Raw genomic sequence first — 20,379 nt, forward strand, 5'->3', positions numbered from 1 at the left:
CGTACCGCAAAAAAAAAAAAAAAAAAAAAAAAAGGGAAACTTTAGCTAACGATCTATGCATTGCTGAAGCATTCAGAGGTCGATGTCTGCAATTTATCTTTTTGTTTGTTTTTGGCCATGCGGCATGGCACGCGGGATCTTAGTTCCCTGATCAGAGATTCCAACCTGCGCCTCCACAGTGGAAGTGCGGAGTCCTAACCACTGGACCGCCAGGGAATTCCCTGCAATTTATTCTGAAATGCCTAAAACAATGAGCTGGCTGGGCAGGTGGAAAGAAATGTGCTAATGCAGCATGGCAACCAAAGTGGGAGAGCCTAGGCGGTAGCCCACGGGTATTCCCGTATAATCCCCTCAACTTTGCTGCATGTTTGAAAATTGTCATAATAAAATGTTGGGGGGGGGGGGAAATGTCCTTTACTATTAGAAATGTGTATTCAATCATTTTCTGAGATTTGCTTTAAAATCACTGTAAGAGAGTGATAGATGAAATAAAATTAGCCGAAAGTTGATGATTATCGAATGAGGTCCGGTCATGGGCCCACGGGTTCATTGTACTATATTCTCTCTACTGTTGTGTGTTTGAAAACTTCCTTATTAGATAATTGACAAAGAAAAAGATACTTCTGGCTCTCTAGTGAAGAGAAGGGAGGAGGGAAAGGGTGGCAGGAGAGGCCAGAGTGAGGGTAGGGTTTGTGTTTTGGCGTCTGCTTTCAGTTTGGGAGGGTGCCCAGGGTGGGAAGCGGTCACCTTCGGTTTTTCCCTAACTGAGGCCCCCCAGCTCCCCTACCCACACGCCTCCCACCCCCTGCCCTAGGCCTGCAGCTCTGCCCACCCCCCAACATCAGCCTCACCGGAAGTGAGGCCCAGGACAGCTCCCCTCCCCCCGCCCTCCGCCACCTCCACATCTGCTACTGATGTCAACATCCAGGGTAGGCGGGGGCCATGTTTTTTGGTTCCCGCCTAGCCTCCAGGGAGGGGTGGACCCCCCCCATCCCCACTCCTTATGCACAATGATGGACACTGTCACACACATACTAGGCCCTGCCCTGGGCCAGAGACAAACTTTTATTGCCAAACGGGGACCTTCGAGTCACAGGGACGTCAGACCTGGCCTCTTCCCTGAAACGGGGAGTTGGAATCTGGCTCCATCCACTGGATCTAACTGGAGGCGGGTGGGGGGAGCAGGGGAGGTTTTCAACATGGTTATATAAGCTGGAGTGTGTGTGTGTGTGTGTGTGTGTGTGTGTGCGTGTGTGTGTGTGTTCCCCTGATCTGAGTTTCCACATATGTCCAAGTTTACTTTGTCCCCAGGCTTGTGCACAATTGCACACTGGGGTGTGTCTGTATTTGGGAGCATTTGGGGGATCAGGCTGCCTGGAAAGGGGTGCCCTCGAGGGCTGAAGGTGCGGAGGGGGCCAGGGCTGGGCCTCCGCGGGAGTCGTATATCTTAGCGGGAAGATACCCCGGAGGCAGGCAGGTGTCCCACATGGGCTGGCTGTGTGGTTCAGTGGTTGGGGGCATGTGGATGGCGACAGTCTTATGCCTGTATAGCAGTACGGTCACTTGAGGGCTGAGGACAGAGATGGTCTCTGTGGTGACATGAGCTGGCATGGGGCATGTTCTCTGCCCTAGGCTCCCAGAGACGGTGGCCCTGGTAAGTTTGATGAGTTAAGAGGGCATGTGGGCTGCAAACACTGTGGCTGTTTCCGTGGCTTGTGAAGGCGGCAGCTGAATCCCCATGCGTGGGTTGTGGGTCCAGGGGAGCTGTGCTGTGTATGAGTTGGTGGGTTATCCGGGCAAGTGGTTGTGATTCCAGATGGACTAAATTTATGTCAGTAGAAATCTGCGTGGCCAAGTTGCCTTGTGGCCCTCGTGGGTGTGTCTGGGTGTGTGGTTGCGTGGGCTGATGACCCTGTGGATGTGTAGGCTGAATATATGTGTGACCGACTCTAGAAAACAGCTACAGGTGTGTGAATGTGGCTGCCTGTGGTGTAGACGTTGGCTCAGGAGACACAGCCATGTCCACGGCAACCGCCAAGGCTACTACCTCCCAAGTTTCCCTTCTTCATCTGGTCCACATGGTGGGGTGGAGGTCAGCGGGGCCGGAATTGCAGCTGGAAAGCTTGAGGGATGTTGAAAAAGCCACTGACGGCTGGCTGGAGGCTCAGGGCACCCGGTGGGCATGGGTTCCCCAGCGAGAAGGCCTGCAGGATGGTGGTGAACAGGAGGAAGAGCTCGGTCCGAGCCAGGCCCTCCCCGAGGCAGACACGCTTACCTGGAGGAGAGACAGATGGCGCTGTGCCAGCCGTCCTCACACCCAGGCCTGTGGGAGGACCAGTGGGTGGACAGGGGCGGACCCAGCAGATACCTAAGGAGAAGGGCAGGAAGGCCTTGTGCTTTTTGAACTTTCCGTCTGCATCCAGGAATCGTCCTGGGTTGAACTCCTCCGGCTGTGTGAAGACCTCGGGGTCATGCAGGATGGAGCCAAGGAGGGGGAAGACCTCTGTGCCCTGAGGGGAGATCATAACAAAACTACAAACATCCCTCACCCACCAGGCCTTCAGCCCTCGAGGGCAGAGCACAAGAGTCTGGTGTGTTGGGGAAACCGGTTCACAAAACATAGCGGCATCAATATTTATTGAGTGCTTATTATGTGTCAGGCACTTTATTAAGCATTATATATGTATTGCCTCATATGTAATAGGTACCTGTATTATACCCACACACACACACTCACAAACATACACACAAACTCACTAAATCTTTTTAACAAGTCTAGGGAACAGTTAGTAATATGATCCCATTTTAAAGATGGGGGAGGGACGTCCCTGGTGGCCCAGTGGCTAAGACTCCACGCTCCCAATGCAGGGGACTCAGGTTCAATCCCTGGCCAGGGAACTAGATCCCACATGCATGCCACAACTAAGAGTTCGCATGCCACAACTAAGGAGCCCTCTTGCCACAACTAAGACCCGGCACAACCAAATAAATAAATAAATAAATATTATAAAAAACCCAAACCAACAAAAGATAATGTCTTAGAGGCTGCTTATAGGGTGGGGAAGATAACTGTCCACTGGTTAAACAGGGTGCCAGGAACAGTCAGGTCTGTAACTTGGTAGTAAAAATGGATTAAAGGATAGGGCTAACACTGATGCAACAGTGTGGAATATTAAAAAAAAAAAAAAAAAAAAAAAAGATGGAGGACTTCCCTGGTGGTCCAGTGGTTAAGACTCTGTGCTCACTACAGGGGCACAGGTTCGATCCCTGGTCAGGGAACTAAGATCCTGCAAGTCGTGTGGTGCAGCCAAAACAAACAAACAAACAAAAAGTGGGAAAACAGAGGCCCAGAGAATTTAAGCAACTTGCCCAAAGCAACATTTGGACATGGCAGAGCTTGTTATTCTTACATTTGTTTTTAAACTTTGGGGTTATGTTGGGATTCAGCTGTGGCTGTCCTAAGGCACTTGGCTAAGAGCCCAGCTTTCTGCCACTATGATCTTCTGGAGGTGAAGGGTGGGTGGATGGGGGCTGCCCATGAAGGCTTCCCCCGCCCAGGTTTGGGGAGAGGGGCAGCCCCTTCCGCTGAGATCAGAGTCTCCATGTTCCCAGGACTGTGGTGGGGGGTGAAGGAAGGTAGGGAGTACAAGGAGAGGGCGAGGGATCTTCTCCCTTTGTTAGGGATTCTGGCTAATGGGGCTCTGAGTTGGGAAGGTGAGTGAGGCTTCAGGAAAAGGTCACGCTAATGTTAAAAGAAGAGAAAGGCAGAGAGCAGTGGTTAAAGCATAGGCTCTGGGTTCAAATCCTGCCCCTACCGCTTGTAGGCTGGGAGAGCTTGCCAAGTCTTCTAACCTTTCAAGGCCTCAGTTTCCTCGTTTGTAAAATGGGTGTGATAATGATGCTCTGAAGATTAAATAAGTTAATACATGTAAAGCATTTAGAATAATACCTAGCACAGAGCAGATCCTCAATCACAGATGCCTGTTACTGCTATTATCATTATCAGTAGTTGCAAGAGTCATTGCTTTAGCAATAGTCGCTGCTGTGGTGTACATAGGAGCCCCACCCCCTGCATAAAGAGTTCATTCGGTGTTTTACAAGCATCATTTCACAGATTCCTTACAATCCCAAGATGATACTATTATTACTCCCAATTTAGAAGAGGAGGGACTTCCCTGGTGGCGCAGTGGTTAAGAATCCACCTGCCAAGGCAGGGGACATCGGTTCGAGCCCTGGTCCGGGAAGATACCACATGCCACGGAGCAACTAAGCCCGTGCGCCACAACTACTGAGCCTGCGCTCTAGAGCCCGTGAGCCATGACTACTGAAGCCCACGCGCCTAGAGCCTGTGCTCTGCAACAAGAGAAGCCACCGCAATGAGAAGCCCACGCACCGCAACAAAGAGTAGCCCCCGCTCGCCACAACTAGAGAAGGCCCGCGCGAAACGGAGACCCAATGCAGCCAAAAATATATAAATAAATTACTTAATTTAAAAGAAAAAAAAAGAAAAGAAGAGGAGTAGATGCAAGTTCAGAGGGTGAAGTGATTTGCCCAAGGTCTCAGCTAGAAAACAGCAGGACTGGATTCTAACCGCTATGAACTGGATTCTAACCGCTATGAACTGGATTCTAACCGCTATGAACTGGATTCTACAATGAAGCTCAAGGAGGGAGCTGCTTGCCCGGAAGGCACCTTCTGTTTCTAGGGAGAGGTCGCCCCCTGGTGGTGCTGGTTCTGAGTTGCTCTGGAATGAAGGGGCAGGAACTGAGTGAGAGAGAGAGAGAGAGAGAGAGTGAGAGAGAGAGAGAGAGAGAGAGAGAGAGAGAGAGAGAGAGAGTGTGTGTGTGTGTGTGTGGAAGAAGGAAGAGCCTGATCGCGTTTGCAGCCGGGTGGAGGGTGAGGGCCTCCGTTGGCCCTCAGTCCTCAAATTGCTTCCCTGCCTGCCACCATTGGAAGTAGGTAGAATTAGGATCCATTGGACACATGGGGGAAACCGAGGCTCAGAGACAGAGTCAAAAGGCAAGAAAAATGTACACAGAAAGAAACAAAGAGAGGTGCAGAGACAGGGACACAGAAAAAGAGAGGAAGATGTCAGCCAGAGAGGAGAGAGAAAGAGGAAGAAGATGCAGAGAGACAAACTGACCAAGACCCAGAAAAAGAGACAAAGATAGCAATGGACTCAGGCCCAAAACAGAGATACCGCTGGGCCTGGCTGACCCGCACACCCACCTGGGGCAGGGTGTACCCCCGGAAGTGGGTGGTCTTGACGAGGGCTCGGGGCAGTCCCATGGGTACAAGCGCCAGCAGCCGCTGCGCCTCATGCAGAACCGCGTCCGTGTAGGGGAGGCAGGCTCGGTCCTTCAGGCTTGGCGCCTGGCCGGGCCCCAGCTCCCGTGTCAGCTCCGCCTGCACACGCTCTGCACCCAAGAAGAGGAGGGTTGGAGGTCAAAGGTGGGGCAGGGCCCTGCGACCCTCCCCTCGGACGCCCCATCTTCTTTATTTTTTAAGGTTTATTTATTTATTTATTTGGCCGTGCCACACGGATCTTAGTTCCCCAAGCAGGGATTGAACCCGGGCCCTCGGCAGTGAAAGTGCAGAGTCCCAGCCACTGGACCGCCAGGGAGTTCCCGGACACTCCATCTCCCTGAGCAGCTGTGGTTAGGGGTGAGGCTGGCGGGCAGGGAGGAAGAGTCCTCCAGCCCTCTGCAGCCCGGGTCCCACACATCCCATGTGGTGGGCATCACATCTCTCCTCTTTCAATTCCCATAGCAATCCTGTGAGGCGGGGGACCATAATCTAGCCCCATTTCCCAGATAAGGACACTGAGGCCTAGTGAGCTGAAATAGCAGCTGACTCCTCGATTCCACCAAGGCACCCAGGTCCCATGTTCCAGGTCAGCCCACCCCAGTGGCTCGACAGCACTGGACGCAGCTGCGAGACCCTGAAACGCTGGAGTTCCTGGGGGCACGTTCCCAGCCCTGCCTCACCCACTTACCCTCCCTCACCCACTTACCCTCCCTCACCAACACAGCTTCAGGTCTTGCCTGTGCCCTGATAACCCCAATTTGTTTCTTATCTCCAGTCCTGATCCAGGTGTCTCGTGGCCTTCTGGATGCCTCCCCCTGGTGGTTCCAGGTCCCTCATTTGCATGTCCCCAAATAGCTTCAGCATCTCCCCTGAAATAGCTCCTTATCCCTTCTGTCCCCATCTCAGGGTGGCCTCATGGTCCCCCGGTCCCCTGGCCAGAGCCCTGGGCCTGTCCTTGGATGCCTCCCTCCCTTGTCATTCTCCACCACCTGCCTACTTGGACCCCTCTCTCCTCCCCATAGCTTGGCCCAACCCTGTTTGTTCTCTCCGGCCTAGGTCTCTACCTGGTCTTCTGCCCTGGGCTCCTGGCATACTCTTTCAGACCCTACAACTTACCTCTTCATGACAGACCAAAGGATTTTTCTAAAATGCTCATTTGTCCCTGCCCTCCCCTGCTCAATGACCTTCCATGGCTCCCCATGGCTCAGGATTAGGTGCACAATGTACCACCAAGGCAGCAAGGCCGGAGACGCCTCCTGCCTCATTTCTCATTTTGCTAGACCTCTCACTGCAGCTGGCAGTCCACAGACTTCTTGCTCTTCAGACGCCCTGGATGCCAGCTCATTCTCGCCTCCAAGCTCTGGCTCAGGCTGTCCACTCCCCTAAACATTCTTCCTCTCGAGCCCTCCCTCCTGTTCCCAGGGCCTGGCTGGTGGAGAAGCTTCCTACCTTGGACCTGAGGATATTTCAGCAGGAGCAGGAGAGTGTAGCGAATCGTGGTGCTGACTGTCACCGTCCCGGCGAACAACAGATAAGTGACCGTCATCAGCAAGTTCTTGTCAGTGAATTCTGTGTTTGGGTCTTGCTTCTCCTGGGGGAAACCAGGCAGAGGGGCTCAGAGAACACAGGCTGAGGGGAGTAGAGACCCAGCACAGCCAGGTTTGGGGTGCAGCACAGCAAGTTATAACTTTGTCAGGGAGTTTAAATAAATGTGTGAGAAAGTTGGGAAGTGGGCTCTTGATATTATTCTCTCGGGGTGAAATGTTTTAAAAATGAAACAGAGGGGCTTCCTGGTGGCACAGTGGTTGAGAGTCCGCCTGCCGATGCAGGGGACACGGGTTCGCGCCCCGGTCTGGGAAGATCCCACATGCCGCGGAACGGCTGGGCCCGTGAGCCATGGCCACTGAGCCTGCGCGTCGGGAGTTTGTGCTCCGCAGCGGGAGAGGCCACAACAGTGAGAGGCCTGCGTACCACAAAAAAAACAAAAACAAAAACAAAACAAAACAAATGAAAGAGAGTGGCCACTATAAAATGAACAAACAAACAAACAGAAAATGACAAGTGTTGGTGGAGACATGGAGAAACTGGAACCTCTGTCGCCAAGGCGGTAGGTATATAAAAGGGTGCAGCTGTTATGGCAAATGGTACAGCGGTTCCTCAAAAAAGTAAAATAGATTTACCATGTGATCCAGCAGTTCCAATTCTGGGGATTTATCCAGAAGGGTAGAAAGCAGGATCTTGTAGAACATTTGTATACCTATGTTCATAGCAGCATTATTCATAATAGCCAAAAGGTGAAAGCAACCAAGTGTCCACTGACAGATGAATGGATAAAGAAAATGTGCTATATCCACACAGTGGAATATGATTCAGCCTTAAGAAGGAAGGAAATCTTGTCACATGCTACAATGTGAATGAAACTTGACATTATGCTAAGTGAGATAAGCCACAAAAGGACAAATACTGTGTGATCCCACTTATATGAGGTCCCTAGAGTAGGCATTCATAGAGTAAGGAAGTAGGAGGGTGGGGGCTGAAGGCTGGGGGAGGGAAGGATGGGGATCTGTTGTTTAATAGGTATAGAATTTCAGTTTTGCAAGTTGAAAGTGTTCTGGAGATGGATGGTGGTCGTGTGAGTATCTAACACCACTGAACTGTACATTTGAAAATGGCTAAGTTGGTAAGTTTTATGTTATGTGTATTTTACTATAATTAAATTAAAAAAAATTTTTTTTGGCCATGCCACACGGCTTGTGGGATCCTAGTTTCCTGACCAGGGATCAAACCCGGGCCTCCTGCAGCGGAAGCACAGAGTCCTAACCACTGGACCGCCAGGAAATTCCCATTCCCTTTCATTTCTTAAATTAAAAAGATTTAATTATATTTGAGATTAACAGATACACACTACTATATATAAAATAGATAAACAAGGACCTACTGTATAGCACAGGGAACTATATTTAATGTCTTACAATAACCTACAATGGAAAAGAATCTGAAAAAGAATATATATATGATTCAGTTTCATATATATTTTTAGATATAAAACCGAATCACTCTGCTGTATACCTGAAACATTATAAATCAACTATACTTCAGTAAAAAAATAAAAATTATAAAAATTCGGGGGACTTCCCTGGTGGCACAGTGGTTAAGAATCCGCCTGACAACGCAGGGGATACGGGTTCGAGCCCTGGTCCGGGAAGATCCCACGTGCCGCGGAGCAACTAAGCCCATGTGCCACAACTACTGAGCCTGTGCTCTAGAGCCCGCGAGCCACAACTACTGAGCCCGTGTGCTACAACTACTCTAGAGCCCATGCTCCACAACAAGAGAAGTCACTGCAATGAGAAGCCCAAGCACCACAATGAAGAGTAGGCTCCACTCGCCGCAACTAGAGAAAGGCTGCGCACAGCAACGAAGACCCAACGCAGCCAAAAATAAATAAATATAAATAAATAAATTTATTTAAAAAAAAATTCGGGAATTCTCTGGCTGTCCAGTTGTAGGTCTCCGTGCTTTCACTGCCGAGGGCCCAGATTCAATCTCTGGTTGGGAGCTAAGATCCCACAAGCCACATGGTAGCCCCCCCACAAAAAAAAGGGCCACAGAGTTAAGAAAAAAAATCTCTCTCTCCATGAACAGGGCTGCTGCATTTATTCAAAGGATGTGGCCCTGAATATCTCCCATAATTGCAAAGTATGTACAGTTCAAAACTAGTTATTTCCACAGGGGTCATCTTAATTCTAATTTTCTCATATGATAATTGTTCTCACATAATTAATAAAGAGGACTTTATTAGTCTAATTAGACATTGCAAGGTTTCGAAAGTAAACGACTAATTCATAGGAACTTTCCTGTGTGGGTTGGGGGAAGTCATGGTGGGGATTGCTGGTGGCAGGTCACTGGGCGTGAGGCCTGGGCAGGGGGCTGAGGTTGGAGGGAGGAGAAAAAGGAGAGATGAAAGTGACACAGACACACATTCACAGAGCGACATGCAGAGAGAAAGAAGGAGGGTGACAGAGTGTCCCAGCTATACCCGGGTGTAGGGGCTGGCCAGGAGGCCCCCAACCCTAAGCTTCCCCCACCTTTGCCATCTTCAGCAAGAAGGCATCCACAACATCACGTGCGGGGCCTGAGTCATCCAGGCTCCTCTGATGCCGCTGTATCTGCTGGACGGCGAAGGCAGCCAGAGTGCACACTTGGCCAAGGAGCTGCGTGTAGGGGCCCGGGAGGCGCTGCAGGAGCCGGGAGAACATCTCGTAGGTCTGTGGGGGGATGGGCAGCCGTTTTCACGGGGGCCTGGCCCTGCACCAGGGCAGAGGGGCGGGTGGACAGGGCGCTCTGGGGTTACCTGAAAGAGGTGGGCAGGAGCCTTTGGAGAGAGAGGGGTCCCACCCCCTTACCTGGGCCCACGGGGAGCTGACCCCCACGACGATGCCACTAGCCGCCCGGACCATGGCCTGGAACTCCTTGTCGTCATAGGGGAAGCGGAGGCGGAAGACGAGGGAGCAGATGACGTTGGAGGTGGCCTGGGCCAGCAGCAGTGAGGGGTCAAAAGGCCTTCCTGGGGAGGAGGGGACAGGGAGGGGAGTTGTGATGGAGACGGGCAGAGGGGCGCTGTCGTAGGGCGGAGCTGGTCCACGGAGACCGGAAAGAGACAGACAGAGAGAGGGAGACAGAGACAGGGAAAGAGAGAGTGAGACACGGAGAGAGACAGAGAAAGACAGAGGCAGACTTACAGGAGAGAAAGACAGAAAAATAGGGACTTCTCTGGTGGTGCAGTGGTTAAGACTCCGCACTTCCAATGCAGGGGGCACGGGTCTGATCCCTGGTGGGGGAACTAAGATCCCACATGCTGCACAGCCAAAACAAAAAAGAGAAGAGGCAGAAAGAGTGACGTGACAGTACGAGGGACACAGAGACCCTCAGGAAGACAGCAGGACATTGGCAGAAGGTGGAGGAGGAGAGAGGTGGAGTGACTAGAGTCCCCAGCCCAGTCCGCGGGGAAGGCCCTGCCACACTCGGGCGCCCTGCTGACCTTTGGTCCTCCGGAGCGCCTCCACCAGACACTGGGCCTCCGCCTGGATCAGCTCCTCACCTTCTCCTTTCCCCATGCCCAGGTCCCGCAGGGCCAGCGTGGTGAACTTCCTCAGCTGCCTCCATCGCTCCCCATTAGAGGAGAAAACCCCTGCGCAGAAGGCTAGACTCAAGGAGGGACCAGCTCTCCCCCGTTCCCCAGGATTCCTCCCTTCCTCCCAGTGAGGTGCCCTGTCCTGAGTCCATATGAGCCTAGCCCAAGGAGGAGGACTCACGAGGTGCTCAGTAATTGCCTAACCTGAGGGTGACCTTCTCCTGAGGACTTGGTATCTGGGATTATCCAGGCTCCCCGTGTTCTGTGATTCACCAGCGTGAGTGAAGATTTCTTCCTTCCTTCTGGCTATCCATCTTTTTATTCCTCTATTCACCCACTCATCCATTTATCATGCCTTCCTCTTTCCTCTTTCTCCCTCCCTCCCACCCTTCTATCCATCCATCCATCCATCCATACCAACATTTATGGAGTATTATTGGGTCCCATGCCCCATGCCAACTGGAGGTTGAGAAGGGAGGGAGGAGGATGGAAGTGCACTGTTTTCCTCCTTATCCAAGAGGCCTGGACAGTCCCTTCCCTGGTCTGAGCTGTTTCCACTTGTAGAATGCCAGTCTACAGTGGCCTTCTGGACACCTCCTCCTGGATGTCCCCTGCCCACCCATCCCTCCACTGTGTCCCAAACTGGCCTCAGCATCTCTCTTCCTCATCTCAGCCGCCGAACATCCCATCCCCTGGCTAGAGCTCTGCATTCCTCTCCCAACCACCTCCCCTCCCCAACTCAACGGCCCCAGACCTGGTCCAGCCCAGTCCCCTTGCTGGGCTCCCACACAGCAACCAGAGGATCTTTCTAACTCTGACTCTACCCTTTCCCAGAAAAACCCAAAGTCCAAACTCTGGCTTGACTCGGGCCCTGCATGATCAGGCTCTGAAGACTTCTCCAGCTTTGCTACTAATTCAATTGCACTGGCCTTTTCTCACTTCCTCAAAAGTGCCAGGATGCCCCCTCTAGGCCTTTGCCCCGGCTGTTCCCTCTGCCTGGATCACTCACCTCTTCGTTCTCTCTGAACTAACTCCACTCAGCCTTCAGGTCTCAGTTCAAATGTCAACTCCGCTAGGAAGCCTTCTCTGATTCCTCCCATTCTCCTCTCCAAATCCCTCTGCTCCCCTGGCCAGTAAAGGTCCCCTGTGTCCTGCTCTTAAGGCTGTACCTCTCATTTTAGAAATCTAGTCTCTCCCTCCATTGTCTTATTGCAAAGCCCACATGTCCCACAGTAAGACATGTCACCACATCTGTCACCTCTGTGTCCCCAGTACCAAGACAGGTGTAATGAAAATTTGTCAGTTGATGAGTGAATGCTTCTTCCCTCACCTCCATGCTTTTGTACATGCTGGTCTCTCTGCCTGGAACACCCTTCCCACTCATCCTATGAGTCTCAGCTCAGACACCCCATCTTTTAGGAAGACGTCCTGGACAATCTCCACCCGACAGGCTGGGCCAGGCGCCTCCTCCAATTCCTCTCTGGACTGTCACTGTCTAGTGACAGGTCTGTTTCTTCCTGGCCCATGCGCTCTGGGAGCAGGACTGAGGCTGTTTATTCAAGGCTGTGTTCCCTGGAGCGCCCAGCACCGGCTTCCAGCTTTCGGTCTTAACAGAGAAGAGTTTGTACGTTCTGAGCGTTTGCCCATGAATCCCCAGTGCCTCAACTGCCCTGCCTCTTCCTCCCAGCCCTGGGGCTTCGCCTGGAACATTAATAACACGACGACAACCAGGTAACAAATGAGTGCTTACTGCGTGCCATCCTCAGTACAATCCTATGCACTAGGCACTGTCATCATCCCACTTAAGATGAGAAAACAGAGGCCCAGAGACACTGAACCGCATGGAAGGTCACATACCAGAAAGTGGTGGCAGGCTCTGAGTGAAGGACCCAGCAGCCTCCAGCTCCCCTTTGGACTCACCATGGCCATCAAAGGTCCCGTTCAGTGTTGCCACCAAACCCCGTCCGCTGAAAGCCTCGGCCTGACCTCCCAGGGCCTCCTGCACAGCCTCACGCCCAACCAGGACCACCACGCGCCGCCAGGGTCCCAGGTACACGGTGAACACTGGTCCATACTTCTTACTCAGCTGGGAGCAGGGACCGAGAAGGGGTGAGTGACATGGGGAAGGCTGCTGCCTTTTAAAGTCTTATGTCCATCGTGGCCCCTGTCGCTGGATGAGCCACCTAAGAGGAGCCCCTCCTGCTTCGCCCCAAACTGAAGCAGTCCCTTTGGAAGATTCAGTTCTTGTTTTGCACCAAGCTCCCAGCATTTCACCCCCCTCCCCTACAAGAGTCCTCCTTCCTCAAACTCCCTCACCCAACACACTCTCTGGTCCCCATTCCCTTACCCCCTGCAGAGCCCTAACTTCTGACACTGGGACAGCCCAGAACCCACCCCTGCTCCCACAGCACAGACCTACAGCAGCAAAAATGGGCAGCTGCAGCTGTGGCCTCCCATAATCTCTCCCATCTCCCATCCCCGAAAAAAAAAAAAACCCAAAAGACTACCCCTTTCAATCACTGCTAAATCCTCAAATTCTGGAGCAGCTTCCACGGAGGACTGGTACCATGATCGCTACCCGCTCCTTGCCATGTCTGGAATTCATCAAATTCTGTCTCTCTCTCCTTCCTTTCTCTGTCCCAGGAACTTCCAGCTCCCTCCCTCCTAGCTGAGCTCCGCCTATCCCCCCCTCCCCCAGCCCCCCAGCCCCATCGCTCTCCGCAGACAGATTCCTGGAATCCTCCAGCCTCTGCCTCCAACTCCCCCGGGGACACCCTCTCTTTTTTATTCTCTGCCCCCTCCTCAGGATACTCACGTGTATCTCCCCACTACCTCTCCCTCTGGGTCAAGCCACCACCATCACACCATCAGTTTCTCTTCTGCTTGAGGACTCGTCTCTTTCACCTTTGGTTCCCTGCCCTCCTCCCCCCTCCCAACCTTCCCAGGATTCCGCCAGTCTCTCTAACCCGGGACTCCTGGCCCTCTGGAGCCTGCTTTCCAGCTCTCACGCCGTCTCCAGGATTCGGGGGGCAGGATTCTGCTCCTCCTAGCCTGGGTGCCCCACCCCCTCTCCCTGCGACTCCCCCAACTCTCTCAGCTCTGCCCTGGGACCCTTCATCCGCATCCCCTAGGATACCTAAGGGCCTCTCTGCGTGGTTTGTCTTCCTGGGGTCCCCTCCCTCTCCTGGCCCTGGCACCCTCCCACCCCCTCCTAGCCAGGGCGTCGGCGCGGCCCCTCACCCGTAAGAGCCCCAGGTACAGCGCCCCAGGCCGGAGCTGCAGGAGGTTCCCCAGCAGCGGCAGCGGCGTGGGCCCAGGGGGCAGGTGGCCTCGCGTCCGGGTCCCAGGCAGCGCCAGCGCCAGCAGCAGCAGCGCCAGCAGCAGCAGCAGCACCCAGGTGCCCGCCGCCTCCATCTCGGCAGGTCGGCTGCGAGCTCCCAGACGCTCCACGAGGCTGGGCCAGCTGGGGGCAGGTGCCGGGAGGCTCCTTCCCCGAAGAAATCTGGCGGAGGGAGGCGGGGCAGCTAGCCTTTCCCCCTGCCTCCGGGCAGGATTCTCTCCCCGCCGCCGGATTTTTTTCTCCCAGACCACCGCCGCCGCCTGGTGTCCGGGACACACTCTCGAACACTAGACTCCCTGGTCACCCAGGTTCGAGGGGGCGGAGACAGCTCTTTGCGCCACAGGTAGGGCGTGGGCAGGCGGGGAGAGGCTGGAAACCAGAGACTTTGGCCGCCACCAGGAGGCCACACCCCGTGCCTGGCGGTGACCCCGCACCGCCCTCCCCTCCTCACTGTTATCCGGGTGTGCATTCGCGTGTGCGTGCGTGTGTGGGGTCTTTAAGCCAATTTCCTCCAGCATCTTACATCTTCACCACGAACTAGGGGGGACGTGACCTTGAACCATACATAAAATAGCTAACCCACAAGGACTTACTGTACAGCCCAGGGAACTATACTCAATAGCTTGTAATAACCTGTAATGGAAAAGAATCTGAAAAGGAATATATATCTGGGACTTCCCTGCTGGCCCAGTGGTTAAGAATCCACCTGCCAATGCAGGGGACACAGTTGGAGCCCTGGTGTGGGAAGATCCCACATGCCACGGAGCAACAAATCCTGTGGGCCAGCTTGCGCTCTGGGGCCCACGAGCCGCAACTACTGAGCCCGCGTGCCACGACTGCTGAAGCCCGCCCTCCTAGAGCCTGTGCTCCACGACAAGAGAAGCCACCGCAATGAGAAGCCCGCTCACTGCAACGAAGAGTAGCTCCCGCTCGCCACAGCTAGGAAAGCCCCAGCACAGCAACGAAGACCCAACGCAGCCAAAAATAAATTAATTAATTTAAAAAAAGAATATATATATGTATGTATAGCTGACGCACTGTGCTGTACCTGAAACTAACACGACATTGTAAATCAACCATGCATCAATAACAATTAATTAATTAACAAACAGAAAACCAATAAAGGATCTGAGGTTCAGAGAGTCTTAGGCCACACAGCTAACAAAGCGGCACAGTTGGGGTTTGAATTCAGACAGGTCTGAATGATTGACTAAATCATTCATTCACTTACCAGTATAGTATAGTGGTTAGAAACATGATGTCTGAAGCCCAGAGCACTTGAGTTCACAGCCTAGCTTCTCTGTTAATTCTTCTGTAAGAATGGGGATCTGTTTCAGAATTAAATAGTTATGTGTGGGAATTTATAGGCTGTCCAGTTGTTAGGACTCCGGGCTCTAACTGCTGAGGACCCGGGTTCAGTCCCTGGTCCGGGAATTAAAATCCCACAAGCCATGCGGCCAAAAAAAAAAAAAAAAAGATAGGTACGTGTGTACATAACTTAAAACAGGGCCAGGTGCATATATAACAAGCATTAAATAAATGCAAAGCTAATATTCTTCCAATTAATCGTTATTGAGGTCTAGTTGTAATAGAGAGAAGGACCTTGCCCTCTCAAAGCACTTGTCCCCATGCAAATGAACTTGCAAATTAAGATAATTTCAGGAAGTGCAAAGGCCTGCCAGAGGAATGGGCTTGTTGAGGCAGAAGATGGTTCAATGTCAGATCCATGCTGTAGCCTCAGCATCTAGAGCAGTGCCTGGCACACAGTAGGTGCTCAATAAGTATCTGTTGCATCAAAGATTAAATGCAGACGATGATGCTGTCGAGGTCAGCAGGGACGTTGTGGAAAAGATTTGGCATTTTATTTCTAGTGCAAGGGGAAGCAGTTGAAGGGTTTCTAGCGGGAAGTTACTTGATTTGCTTTGCATTTTCATTTAACATTTTATTAGGAAACCTTTAAAACATACCAAAGACACCTATATATTCACCATCTAGCTTCCACCAATAACATTTTAACTATCCTTGCTTTGTTATGTATCTATTCATCTTGTCTCAATTCTTTTCTTTTCTTTTTTTTTTTTTTTTGATGCGTTTCAAAGACAGTTGCAGGGCTCTCCTGGTGGGGCAGTGGTTAAGAATCTGCCTGCCAATGCAGGGGACACGGGTTCGAGCCCTGATCCAGGAAGATCCCACATACTGTGGAGTGGTGGGGCCCACGCGCCACAACTACTGAGACTGCCAGCATAGAGCCCCTGCTCTGCAACAAGAGAAGCCACCACAATGAGAAGCCCGCGCACTGCAACAAAGAGTAGCCCCCGCTCACCGCAACTAGACAGAGCCCATGCGCAAAAACGAAGACCCAGAGCAGCCAAAAAAAACCTAAAAATAAACAAAGACAGTTGCAGACACCAGTACCCTTCACCCCTAAACACATCAGCATGCATATCATTTGCTAGAGTTAACATTGGTGTACAGGTCATTCCTTGCCACCTCCCGGGTAAATTTACACATGATGAAATGCACAAATTTCGACACATAGGTACATCCTCTGTGTGACCCAAACTCCTGTAAGGATACAGAGAGTTACCATCATCCCAGAAACCTCCCTTCTGACCTCTCCCATCAATTCCCCCACTCCCACCACTGTACTGATCAATGCCGCCCCACCCCCCACCAAAGATTCGTTTTCTCTTTGCATTTTTTTTTTTTTCAGCCGCGCGGCTTGTGGGATCTTCGTTCCCCTGAGCAGGCATCAAACCTGGGCCCTTGGCAGTGAAAAGCGCAGAGTCATAACCACTACAACTCCAGGGAACTCCCCTCTCTTTGCATTTAAAAAGATCCTTCTGGCTGCCTTCTGAAGAAGGAACTGTGGGGAATGGGGAGCAGGGGGAGAAAAATCTGGGAACCTAGTGCAAGCAAGGTCCAGGCAAGTGATGACAATGGCTAGGAGCAGAGTGGGTAGCAGTGGGGAGAGAAGGGAATGGTTACATTTGGGATTTATTTGGCGGTAGAGCCAGTAGGATTTGCTGACAAATTGAGTTTGAAGGCAAAGGAAGGAACCCGGGTTTTTTTCTGTCGAATACAAGTAATTCTGGTATGAGGTAAGGAGAGACTGTATTACAAAAGACTATTGCAGGGGCTTCCCTGGTGGGGCAGTAGTTAAGAATCTGCCTGCCAGTGAAGGGGTCATGGTTCGATCCCTGGTCCGGGAAGATCCCACATGCCGCGGAGCAACTAAGCCCGTGGGCCACAACTACTGAGCCTGTGCTCTAGAGCCCGCGAGCCACACTGCTGAAGCCCGCGGGCCTAGAGCCCTTGCTCTGTAACGAGAGAAGCCACCACAATGAGAAGCCCGCGCACCACAACGAAGAGTAGCCCCTGCTCACTCGCCACAACTAGAGAAAGCCTGTGCACAGCAAAGAAGACCCAACACAGCCAAAAATAAAATAAAAAAATAAATTTATGAAAAAAACAAAAGACAGTAGAGGGGCAGAGACTATTGCAAAGACAATGAACAACACCAGAATGTGATAACCCAGAAAGATGTATTTTCTAGTGAAACAAATGTTTTCCCTAATCCTAGATTGCTTTTGTCCTCAGCAAGTGGAAAGGAGATGGGGACCAACAGAGGTGAAAAACTGGTGAAGCAGGTTTTACAGGAGGGAGCGGAATCAGGAATTCTCTTTTGGCCCAAAAAAGTTTGAGATGCCTGTTGGCTATCCCAGGAGAAGTGCTGAGTGGACAGAGAGGTTAGAGGTTGGACTTGGGACCTCCCAAGACCCTCCAGAACAAGGCAAAGGAGAAACTAAGAACTGGCACCCACTTCATGGCAACAAACTGTAGGCCAGCCTCCCCCCATCTCTCTCCAGTTTCAGAAGACACCCCTGGGATGTCAGAGGCTAGAATCAAGGCCCGAGGAGACTGCAGAGAACATTCTGGCCATGTTTTGACAGAAAGGGTTTTGGCTTAGAATAGAAATTTCAAGATTGCAAAGGTCTAAGAGTCTACTGTTTTAAGATGAACTTGATTGCAAAATCCTACAGAAAAGAAAATGTAAAAGTTCCCAAGATTCTAAAGATTCCAAGACAAGAATACCCACTACCATGGTAATAAAATTCAAGTCCCTCATGGTGGCCTACAGGGCCCTTTTTGGGGATCTGTCCACTGGCTGCTGAGTTTGACATCATCTTGGCCCACTCTATTCTCTGCTCATGCTAGCCCTCTCAGTTTTTTGAACACCAAGCTGGCCTCAGGGCCTTTTCACCAGCTCTCTGCCTGAAATGCTTGGCCTGGAGATTGAGATTGGCTCATTTTCTGTGCTCAGCTTAAAGGCTGGTCCCCTCCAGAAGAGACTTTTCCAGATGAAACAAGCTGAATTAGCTCCCTCCCCAATCCCAGACCCTGCTTTAATTTATTAAATAAGGTATTTAATAAATATTAAATGAATTAATATTTTCTAAGCACTTACAATAATAGTGCCTGGCATGTAGTCAGCTTTGAATGTGTTTGTTAAATACATACAGATTTTCTTCATAGCCTCTTATCACTACCTTGAACGCATCTTATATATTGATTTACATTTTCATTCTGCCTTCCCCCACCAAAATATTCTCTCCATGATGGCAAGGACTTCTGTCTAGTTTACTGATGTGTCCCCAGTGCCTGGCATACAGTAGGTACTCAATAAATATTTTGTTGAATGAGTGATTTGAATACAGTTTGCTAGTCTCTCAAATTCATCTAAAGAGCAATAAAGGTTCCCAAATTCTCAGTCTAAAGAGCAAAGATTCAGAGATTCCTATTATAGATTTTGCAGTAACTGAGTTATCTGTGGTGGATCCTGGCTTCTCCTCCCCTGGACTGGGAGATGTCCATACGTCTTGTTCTGTGGCTGACAGCTGACCCCTAACCAGCTACTTCCCATCAGACCCCCTCTGATCTGGACTGGGTGAGGGCCTGGCTGACTTTTAATTTATTTATTTTATTAACATTTTGGCCATGCTGTGTGGCTTGCAGGATCTTAGTTCCTAGACCAGGGATCAAACCTGGGCCCTGGCAGTGAAACTGCGGAGTCCTAACCACTGGACAGCCAGGGAATTCCCCCCTGGGTGACTTTAAATTTAGCCTCCTATGATGGATTTTTTTTTTTACGATTAAAATATTTATTTATTTATTTATTTATTTATTTGGCTGCGTTGGGTCTTTGTTGCTGCACATGGGCTTTCTCTAGTTGTGGCAAGCAGGGGCTTCTTTTCATTGCGGTGCATGGGCTTCTCCTTGTGGTGGCTTATCTTGTTGCGGAGCATGGGCTCTAGGTACGTGGGCTTCAGTAGTTGCAGCATGCAGGCTCAGTAGTTGTGGCACATGGTCTCTGGAGCACAGGCTCAATGGTTGTGGCCGACGGGCTTAGTTGCTCCGCAGCATGTGGGATCTTCCCGGACCAGGGCTTGAACCCATGTGCCCTGCATTGGCAGCCAGATTCTTATCCACCTATTTTCCCCGGGTGCCACCAGGGAAGTCCTATGATGGATTTTTTAAGACAACTCTGGGGGCTGCCAACCCCAGGGTTCCAGCAGGCTGAGTGGTGGGTGTGTTCTGGAAATTGCTGGGGGTTTATTTTGCTTGAGATCCTCCAAACCTTACAGTTCTAGAACCTGACTTGCTATCTGGGGAGCCATGGCCATCTGCTCTCTGACCTATGCCTTCCTGCTAATGTTCTTTTCCCAGCTCTGCTTATCTTCGTTTCTTTGCCTTCCCTCCTGCAAAGCTACCCCACCCAGCACCCAGAACTGGGCAAAGGGGAAGTTTCAGATGACTCTTGCTTCCTTCTTGCTACCCTGGGTTTAGGGCTTCCCCAGATTCCGAGAGCATCCTTGGCTGTGAGTAACATGAGGGACTTGACTATGTCACAGGCCACAGGCAGCAATGTTGTTTGGTCTTCTACTGCTGTCCCCCATCCCATCCCTTATCCCATCTCTCATCCATCCCCTCATCCACCCCCTCATATAACCTCTCACTCACCACTTCATCCCATGCTCTTGAAACCAAATCCCCCTAAAACCGCATTCCCCTGCTGAGATTATGATTAACCTCTCTATCCAAAACTGTATTCCCTTTCTTGTCCCAGCCCTGTTCCCCTCAGCAGGAGGGAGCAGGATCCTGTGGGGCCTTCCTGGGTACAAAAACCCTTTTGTGTCCCTGTTCTCTTGTTTGTAGAAAAAGGCTTTTGTCTCCCAGGCCTTCTCTGAGTTCCAAAGAACAGACTTAAACAGTTACTATTAGGGAAGTGAGGGAATGCAGAAGCAAAGGAGGAGCAGTTGAGCAAGAAAAGTAATGATGGCTTGAACAGTGGTTCATTGGTTCCACTGATAAAACAGAGCCCTAGTTCTCCCCCAACTGATATACACAGCATTCTGATACATATCTTTGAGCTGTTCTGCAGAAACTAAGACCCTCCACCCCACCCAGGTGGAGGATGGTGACTACATGGACCACAAGCAAGTAGACCGCAGACTCTTTGGAACCACAAGGTTGATGATTAACATTCCTGAAACATCATCCTGTTACCTCCCCATCAACCAATCAGAAGAAAGTCCAC

General features: G+C 51.3%; 1 protein-coding gene across 1 annotated transcript; it reads right to left on the reverse strand.

Annotated features, from left to right (window-relative positions):
• Positions 1 to 2,036: 2,036 nt before the first annotated feature.
• On the reverse strand, positions 2,037 to 13,855 carry LOC132480215 (cytochrome P450 2S1). The gene is made up of 9 exons (XM_060084207.1): positions 13,682 to 13,855; positions 12,362 to 12,527; positions 10,349 to 10,498; positions 9,714 to 9,874; positions 9,396 to 9,575; positions 6,757 to 6,898; positions 5,230 to 5,417; positions 2,369 to 2,510; positions 2,037 to 2,275 (listed from the first exon to the last, which is right to left on the reverse strand). The coding sequence occupies exons 1-9, from the start codon at positions 13,853 to 13,855 to the stop codon at positions 2,094 to 2,096; spliced, it is 1,485 nt and encodes a 494-aa protein (XP_059940190.1). The 3' UTR covers positions 2,037 to 2,093.
• Positions 13,856 to 20,379: the final 6,524 nt, after the last annotated feature.

The sequence above is a fragment of the Mesoplodon densirostris genome, chromosome 19, assembly GCF_025265405.1.
Source record: "Mesoplodon densirostris isolate mMesDen1 chromosome 19, mMesDen1 primary haplotype, whole genome shotgun sequence".
Lineage (NCBI taxonomy): Eukaryota > Metazoa > Chordata > Mammalia > Artiodactyla > Ziphiidae > Mesoplodon > Mesoplodon densirostris.